At 40.8% G+C, this 9551-nt stretch overlaps 1 protein-coding gene and 1 non-coding gene across 2 annotated transcripts; both read left to right on the plus strand.

Annotated features, from left to right (window-relative positions):
- Positions 1–477: 477 nt before the first annotated feature.
- On the plus strand, positions 478–5705 carry LOC131948193 (uncharacterized). Its single transcript, XM_059309734.1, has 3 exons — positions 478–616; positions 3196–3307; positions 4040–5705. The coding sequence occupies exons 2-3, from the start codon at positions 3242–3244 to the stop codon at positions 4541–4543; spliced, it is 570 nt and encodes a 189-aa protein (XP_059165717.1). The 5' UTR covers positions 478–616; positions 3196–3241; the 3' UTR covers positions 4544–5705.
- Positions 5706–9449: 3744 nt separating this feature from the next.
- On the plus strand, positions 9450–9532 carry Trnal-uaa (transfer RNA leucine (anticodon UAA)). The gene has a single exon. It is a non-coding gene; the product is annotated as a tRNA-Leu (tRNA).
- Positions 9533–9551: the final 19 nt, after the last annotated feature.

The following is a 9551-nucleotide window of genomic DNA, read 5'->3' on the forward strand; positions in this document are numbered from 1 at the left end:
CTCATTAAAAGTTAATTAACGTGCTAATAAAAAATATGTGGCCTAATGTAATTATTTCCTATTTCAGTAAACAAAATTATTCTGTTTGAAATGTAGAGAATAACCCAGCATGAAGATATTAGGTTTCTTTAAAGCGATTTTTCTCTAACTTAAAGTAGAACCGATTTGGACGGCCGATGGTAGTCTAAATAATTTAAACAATATGTTGACGGATCTCGCACGTTACTAAGTCTGATCTAATTATAGCCGGTGCCACGAGAACCATGCGCCGCAGATAAATTATTCATTGCGCTAGTGCTAGTTGCCGCCATTGGGGACCTACAGGAAGTCGGCATTGAGCGATGAGCGCTGTGTGACGTCAGCACAGGCGCGCGAACTCTCTTGTTTTATTGCCAGTAAATGTGGAGAGCTTTCCCTTTTTGAGGATTGATTTGTGCGTTCTGCTTTGTGTGGCGATTCCATTCAAATGTTGTTGGGCTTTGCAATATATGGCTGCTAGCCTTCATTGTACGAGAAGTGAAAAAATAATGGAAAACGATGTGAGACATACCTTCAGTAGGATTTAATCAACAGCGATATCTGAAAGAAAGTTGTTCCTTATTTCTGTAATACTAAAGTGAGTTAACAACAGTGGTGGCAGTATACTTGAGTATAATGTTTGTGATGTTGTTGTTTTTATTTAAATAACACTGGCTCATAAAACTCTCACATGGTAAATTAATTATTTTAACTAGTCTATCGTGTGCGGATATTAAGACGCGTTATTATAAAAAGGTGATTCTATGTAGTATAATAATACGGCTACCCTGAAGTCAAAATGACAAAAAAAAGAAGTTTTTGGTCTGTGTAAACAATAATGATCGGGTCTTTCTAAAAGAACTTGGCCAGTGTCCTCAGAAAACAGATGAGCTAAAAATAATATAGTTCCAGAATAATAAGGCAATGGCTAACCATAAAGCGATGTTTGTTGTTTTTTTTTTTTTTTGTTTTTTTTTAAATTAACTATGTCAATTAAATTCAAGAAATGTTTTGAAGAGTTGTGTCCAAAAGGATTACCATCAGCATATTTCTAAAGGTCACGATTGTAGGCCTCTACAAAAGTTAGGGATTGTGTACGTCATGGACTACATGAGCGGGGGTTAAGGTGGTGGTCAATCAATTTGTTATAATGTTATACCATTACTTTTTAAATACATTTTACTGTTGGACGATATGCTGACAAAACCGCCTATCGTTGTTACATTGAACACATTGAAACTTATAGTAAGTAATTAATAAGGCTTTACGAGTTTTTTCTAATGACGATTTTTATAACATTTTGTCTTTAAAAATAATGGAAGTCCCATATTTTGTTTTCATAAATACAAACTTTTTCCAATTTCAAAATGTATTATGGTTTGTCAAATGGCGGAATGCGGGTGGGTAATCACCTATGTGGTCTTTGAAAATTTCAGTAGGCAAGTAGTGTAAAAATGTTATATTTGTATGTTGAAGATATGTACAGGAACACATCCCAGTTACACCCCCCCCCCCCACACACACACACCACTCACACACCCATTACTTACTTTATAATAGGGTTTGCGCATCAAGCTCATGTAAAGCCAGAACATTCTAGAAACCATTGCGATATCTCATCCATGCGACCTTCAGAGAATCGAACGAACAAAGGGAATCAACTCCACAGCTATTAAAAGCGCCCTTTTCAAGCGTTGGCTTTTAAAACTTGTTTCGCAACAAGTAACAAAAACAAAACAAAAAAAAAACAGAAAAAAAGATACTTCTCAAAGGAATTAGAAACAATTGCATAGGATGGGCTTGTGGGGTCTTGCAGGTTAACTCTTAAGTATAGATTTAGAGAATGTTTCTGGCTTATATCATTAGATAAACATTTTGTCCTCATATCGTAATATAAGTACCTAGTTGGTTCTCATATCACATGTATGTATGTATATATATATATATATATATATATATATATATATATATATATATATATATATATATATATATATATATATATATATATATATATATATATATATATATATGTGTGTGTGTGTGTGTGTGTGTGTCATTTCGAGCTGTTTAATATCATCCCAGTTCCCAGTCCTACTTGTGTATTTTGGGCAGGTTTTTATCTGCTCCCTAACACGGCCAGGTTGAAAATTTAAGCCACTTTTAGATGGATGCGTTTGACCTCACTACCCCCCCCCCCCCCCCCCCGTCCCGACCCATTCTGCAGAAAACAGCATCCCGTCATCTGAGATAGCCCCTCCCGCGGGCCCGACATTAAAAGCTTCTTAATAAAAGCTCGGGCAGACAACTCTCGCAGCTCTGTTCGATGTTTGATGGGTTTTTAAAAAACACGACACCCCCCCCCCCCCTTATTTAAAGCAGAGACAATATCTTCTCATTTTTTTAAAGACTGTTATCAAAGCCCTCTCTTTTTAATTAAAAGATTATATCGTCATTAGTTAACTTATTAGTGCGTTATTCGAGGGTTATTATTAAATTCAAAGCAGTATTCAGTTTCTTACAGAGCTGTAGTCTACTTAAAAGTCAATAACCACGCTCTTGAAGTGGGGGGGGGGGGGTGTTAAAAGGGAATGAGAGGGTGAGGGAGTCAAAGGTTTTTACGACAAGTTTAAAAAGCGTTAATTACTTAACGACGGTTAGCATACCTGATACGTCTTTAGGGTAAAGTGAATTTCTATATTCGTTGTTTATATATGTCATTTTTTTTTTCGAAGTGTCTACTCGGAATAAGATTTTTCGGCAAAAGATAGTTCTGCGCATGCGCAGTGACCTATGGCTAGGGTTAGGGCTAGAATGAGGGTTAGGGGTAGGATTAGGGATAGGGTTAGGGATAGGATTAGGGCTAGGGTTAGGGATAGGATTAGGGCTAGGGTTAGGGTTAGGGATAGGATTAGGGATAGGGTTAAGGATAGGATTAGGGTTGGTATTAGGGTTCTGCGGTTGTAAACACACGCATGCGCAGTACCATCGAAAACATCGCCGCTAAGTCGTAGTTTCTCTCCATTGCGCATGCGTATCGCATGCGTATCTTATTCCGACTAGAATCGGCCTTTTTTTTTTACTTTCGTGATTTTAAAAATTAGCTTTTATGTATCGTTGTTGTAAAGGGTAAGTTAACCATTCCAATGTGTCTGAAACTAATTATTTTTTAATCAGCTAATGACCGGCCACAAAAATTAAAGAGCCATTACGTCATTAAAACATGGAGCTGTTGGTCGTCTGGTTGGTGTCTGCTGCTGTTGGTGTCATGCAGACGGCGGCGAGTCGGGTGAGTACATTTTGGTGGCTGATTTGAGCGCAGAAGACATGCAGTTAAAGTATGGTTCTACTGTTTCGTATCATTGGGGGGGGGGGGGGGGGGGGTTCAACAATATTTAGATTGTAGAATTGTAGAATTGTTTTGCGGGTTCATTGATAGTAGATCTATGTAAAATAGTACTTTTGTTGACACATTTTGTCCTGATATCATAATATAAGTACCTAGTTGGCTCTCACTCATATCGTGTAGATTAAGGTTTTGTTTTGCCCATGGAATAACCTTACTTGCTTCTGTATCTCTGGTTTAACTAGAAAATACATGTAGGGAATGTATAAACGATATTAACGGCGCGAGGTTTAGCCGCACGCGCTTTTGGGTGACCAGAAAGATGCGCTCCGGAAAAATGCGCAACGAAAAAAGCGCGAAATAATGCGCAACAGAAAAATGCACCCGCAGAAAAATGCTCAAAGAGAAAATGCGCACACAGATAAATGCGCAAAGTTCTTTTTACGCATTTTTCAGTGGCGTATTTTTCCGTTTGCATCTTTCTGGGAACCGCGCCATTTTACGCTAAAGCACGAGATTGACAAAGATCAGGGTATGGACTGTGTTAAATTTACGTATCGTGATTAGCAAGTTCATGTAGCGATACCACTTTAACGTATCGAACCGCGCAAGTGGTTTTACCTCGAAGTATAGTACTCTCAACCCTAACCAATCTGTTCCATGTTTTATTTTTAGTACAGGTCATGTCAAGATGGCTGCTGTGTCCACGAGTACTGCGCCTACCACACAATTTGCTACCCGAAAATCCACTGTCGATTCGGCTGTCCAGACGGCCACTGCGTGGGACAAAACAACACTTCCGGTGTCCAGAAATCGCCGTTGGTGTTGTTTTCCAGACCAGGCCTTCAGACAGCAGGTGACCAGCGTCTAGACAGCAGCCCCAGGCTGTCTGATATCATAACAGAACGCTACACCTACAACGATCGCGTCAGAGCCATGCGCGCTGACGACCCGGAAACAAAACATTCGAGCTCTCCAACAGGGGAGGTAAAAGAGGACGCACCGGAAGGGATTTGCATGCCCCTGACGCCGTGTAAACCAAACGACTACTGCGGAATGGCCCACAGCTGTACCTACAACTACAACCTTGGCTACAACACGTGTCAGTATAACCTTGACATTGGATCAACGCTCTGTGTCGACAGTAAAGGTAAACCCAACCGGAAGCCCATGAACTGAACCTAACTACTTAAACTCCACCAAATTGTGCCCTTGTGTCCGTGCTAGAAATTTTAAAATCTTATAAAACAACATCTGATAGCTTTACTTGAATGTCGTGCGACTTTACAAGCCTATCATAGACAAGATATGAAACTATTTTCAACACAAAATAAAACAAGAACAACGCAAGAAAGAAAAACAACAAGCTTCATGAATGGAGCACTTTACTGCCTTTACATCAAAAAACGTTGCGTGATGACAATGACACAACAGTTGCAGCTAAAGCTACGCTACTAGCTGTGTTGTTGTTTCGATTAAAACACACACAGGCAATGAACCGTGTGTGGTAGAAAGTGTGGGGGAAAAACATGGAATTCTGGTCTCTGTAGACCACATGAGACATGTCTTCGTGACCTGAGATGATTTATTTTCTTGGACCACAATTGTTTGGATACGTTGAATGTATAGACATTTTCTATATAGACATTTATATATCATATAAATCAAACATTTGACACTTGATTCTTATTGATTTTATATTGATACGATTTCTATGGCTATTGAACAGTTAGCGAATGGTCGATCCATTCAACGTGTCATTATTTGTGCTGCGTAAATATCGTCGGAAGAAGGGGAGGCCTGAAATAAAAATTTCTCTTTTTCTTTCAAAAGCTGACCAAATTAAAACGTGGTCGGTATTTAATTTGTATCACATTTCTACACAATAGTTATCTTGACTGGGTTATATCAAGCAACTTTAACAATCATGAGAAAAAGTTACAGATGTTAACCCTGCACTTCCACGATCACGTGACCCACTAGCCACGTGACCTCACAAGCCACGTGACCTCACTAGCCACGTGACCTCGCTAGTCACGTGACCTCACTAGCCACACGACCTCTCTAATTACGTGACCTCACAAGCTACATGACCTAGCCAGCATGTTGTGAAATTCAAGCCTTTGGACCAAAACAAAATGGCGATGTATTTTAGCCAGCAACAACCCGGATTGACAGGGTGAGGTCAAAGGTCAAGTAAAAATGAGATCAGCCTCCTGTCTATGTCACGTGTCTGCGTGAAACAGCCGGAAATGACGCCGCAACGAAGCCCGTTATTATCATTGGATACAAATCTTGTAGATAAAAGCAACTAGATGGGAGGGGAGTGATTGCTTTTAGGCGCAACATTTGAACCGCCAGTGTACACTATTGTCTAAAGCAGGGGTCGGCAACCTGTGGCTCGCGAGCCGCATGCGGCTCTTTTGATATCAAGATGCGGCTCTCCAGCTCCTTGAACAAATACTAATTATCTTAATAAAAAAATAAAATATTTGAAATAAAAAAAAAATGTTAGTGGCTCTTTAAAACCAGGGAAATTTTGAAAATTGTAACTCTTGGCTCTTCCGCTTCAAAAGGTTGCCGACCCCTGATCTGAAGAAATAAAATCTATTATACGATTGTTGTGTATGAATGTTATTTGATTTTATTTTGAAATATATCGAGAGTATGATGATAAAGCCAGACGGCTATCAAACATTACAGTTTGTCCTGCCCGTTGCTAGATAAATAAAACTGATTTCAACATTTTTTCTTAGAAACCGAGAGAAGGCTGATATAATGTGTAGCTGGTCTTAGAGTTGTGGTTGCCATTGTTATATTGTGGCCTAGTCATCATTTAGTGGCCGGGTATTGTTTTGTGGCCCAGTGTTGTATAGTGGCCCAGTGTTGTATAATGGCCCAGTCATTATTTAGTGGCCGAATGCTGTTTTGTGGCCCAGTGTTGTATAGTGGCCCAGACATTAGTGGTCAAGTGTTGTATAGTGGCCCAGTCATTAGTTAGTGGCCGAGTGTTGTACAGGTGCTATTTCAGTCCGTAGACAAAACAGTAATCGGTACCCCTACCCACAACCCACACCAATAATCACCACTCGCACCCACAATCAGCACCCCACACCTACAATCAGCACCCCATACCCACAGTCAGCACCCCTGCACATAATACAACACCCCTGTTTACAATACTGCACCCGCCCCCACCGATATACAAGAAAGAATCTTAGCGCTTAACTTTGTTGTATCCCCCCCCCCCCCTTTCCAAAAAATACAAATGAATACATTAATACAAACATACACACATTTCTAAACCGATTCAAACTTTAAGTTTTCTAAAAATTTCAAACCACCCATAAATACAAATTTAATACATTTATACAAACGTACACACATTTCTAAACCAAATCAAATTGTAAGTTTTCTAAAAGTTCAAACCTCCAATAAATACAAATTTAATACAATTATATAAACGTACACACATTTCTAAACCAAACCACATTGTAAGTTTTCTAAAATTTCAAACCTCACATTGCGAACACCTTGACGAAACAAAACATTGATCCAGAGTAATGGCACCTTTCTTCTAGCCCATTGACACACACAAGCTAATGACATGATTGTAATAGAAACAAACGTTTTGCCGGGGACATTGTACAACGATACTTGGGGGTGTCAGATGGAATATGTGTGGAGTGATGATTTGATCAATAGTATAGTTACACAAGGATACAATAGTCAACAGGGTGGGGGGGGGGGGGGGGGAGTAGAAGGGGTAGCGTTAGTGATTGTCACATTTATGTGGCTGCTGAGAGTAGGTTCTCGGTGAGGTTATGGTAACATTAGATGGTGACAAAGTGATGTTACGGTGACATTAGGTGGTGACACACTGATGTAATAGTGACACCGGGCGTGACACTGTGATGTAATGGTGACACAGTCATGTAATGGTGACACCGGGTGGTGACCAGGACAGTTATACAATGACCTGAGGGTGGCATCATACGGCATTCATGACACAGACAGTGGTGTAATGGTGACACAATGATGTAATGGTGACACAATGTGAATGTGTTGAACAGGACACAGTAATGGACACAATGGTTTAATGGTGACACCAGCTGGTGATCAGGACTTAAACAGTGACTTAAAGTGACACTGTATGACATTAAAGACACAAACGGTGTTGTAAGGGTGACACCAGGCGGTAATCTGGACACAGTAACAGTGGTGAAATGGTGACACCAGGTGGTGATCAGTACATAGTTAATAATGACAAGAATGGCAAGTTGACTACATATAATTATAAAGCCACTTATATACTAGGTCGAGGCCCTACGATAATTGGGGCCCCAACAATCATAGGGGTCCCACCACATCATCCAACCAAAACCGGAAACATTTCCAATCCGCCTTTGGCATGATGGAATTGCATCTTTTGAACCAGCCCTCACTGGCTTGCATAGAGAATACCTTTCTGTTTCATTTGTTAGCACAGAATATGACAGCCCAGAGACGCTAAGATAATCATAAAGTAATATTCTGTCAATAATGGCCAATAATTCTTATAAAAAGGATGTGGGCTGACATTTTTTTCAAGTGCATGTCTCAGATATCTATCGTGATGGTTGCTGCACATGTTGAAGGCAGCTCTGATGGAAGTGTGACTAAAATAACCATCGGTCTATGCTTGGCTAGACAGTGGCGATTCAGTTGAGTAGTTAAGTAGTGGCCACATGAATGTTTAACGAAAATAAGCTTTGGTCTATGATTAGCCAGACAGTGTTGGTCACCCGAGTAGTTGAGTAGTGACCTCATAAAAATGTTTTGCTAGATCCCCAATTTAGTGCCTTGCAAGATTAGCTAGTTAGGTAAATAGTGGCGTTAGGATGACACCCGTCAGTAGTTTCTTCCCGGCATCTCTTTAGGAAAGTCTACCGCCCCCCCCCCCCCCCCCCCCCGCCCCCCCCCACCCTGAACGAAATGGAATTTGTATAGAAAACAGTGTGCGCCCCCACCTCCGGACATTTTAGTCCGCCCCCCCCCCCCCCCCCCCCCCCGGAGAAAAAAGTCTGGAAGAAACACTGCCCTTCACAACAAAACTGCGTTGTGACCGGGCTTACTAAAATAAAATAAACTTTAAAAACTAGCAGCCAGATACAAGAATTAAGTTTTGGTTACCGAAATTAAAGTTCAATTTTTAGCAGCTCGATACAACGTAGCCTTCACTTTATTTTTAAACTTACAGTGCTACATGGGGATGGAAGCCTATAAATTAATAAATAATTGTTCGAGTGGCTACATTTTCGTGTTACTGGACTCTACATGTAGGCCACTGAAGGCCTTGTGTACGACACGAAGCGACTAGCTAGCCTATTATGGTAATTGAGAGCAGGGGACGGGATTAGTTTTTTTATTGAAATATAAAACAGGCAATATCGAGTCACCTCCCCATGTATATGCAAATATGGGGGTCAAAGGTGACTGTCTGCTTCAGAGGCCGACATATTTTTCTGACCTCTACTTCGGCCTATCACACAGCTCGCTCTGACAGCTGTCTTACACGACATACACCGGCTCTTGCAGTATAAAGACAGCTTTGTTTTGTTAGGTCTATCACAGATCGAGACTAGCTTTACCCGGGAGCTTAATCAATACATCAGTAGTAGCACATAATGTTCGTGGGAGCTTAAGACTTCACTTGTAGTATACTATGTAGTTAGAGGCAGTGTTTCTTCCAGACTTTTTTCTCCGGGGGGGGGGGGGGGGAAAGGGGGGCACTTAAAATTTTCGGGGGGGGGGGGGGGGTTAGACTTTCTTCGGGGGGGGGGGGGGGCGGACACTGTTAAAAGTATATATTTTCTATTTAAATTATATAAATTTCATTTCGTTCGGGGGGGGGGGGGGGGAACTCTGGTTAGAGGGAGCTTAATACGTCACATGTAGAACTACAAACATGAGCTAAATGTCGAAGACTTAGGTCGCGAGTTCGCTTATTTAATCGTTACTATTCGTTACCATATCCACAATATCGAGGCTGCAAGTTATAGGTAATTCTAACCTACATACAAAATATTGACCGCTTTGCCACCACAGCACGATGGCCGAGTGGTTAAGGCGTTGGACTTAAGATCCAATGGAATTATTTCCGCGTGGGTTCGAACCCCACTCGTGCTAACCTTTTGCGTTTTGTATT

The sequence above is a fragment of the Physella acuta genome, unplaced genomic scaffold (assembly GCF_028476545.2).
Source record: "Physella acuta isolate Inbredline_101_S28 unplaced genomic scaffold, ASM2847654v3 ptg000628l, whole genome shotgun sequence".
Taxonomy (NCBI): Eukaryota; Metazoa; Mollusca; class Gastropoda; family Physidae; genus Physella; species Physella acuta.

Bases quoted from the DNA above. Each gene is read 5' to 3' on its own strand.
- LOC131948193 (XM_059309734.1), top strand. From the start codon at position 3,242: ATGGAGCTGTTGGTCGTCTGGTTGGTGTCTGCTGCTGTTGGTGTCATG. The intron at 3,308-4,039 runs GTGAGTACATTT...TTTTATTTTTAG, and splicing joins TGCAGACGGCGGCGAGTCGG to TACAGGTCATGTCAAGATGG.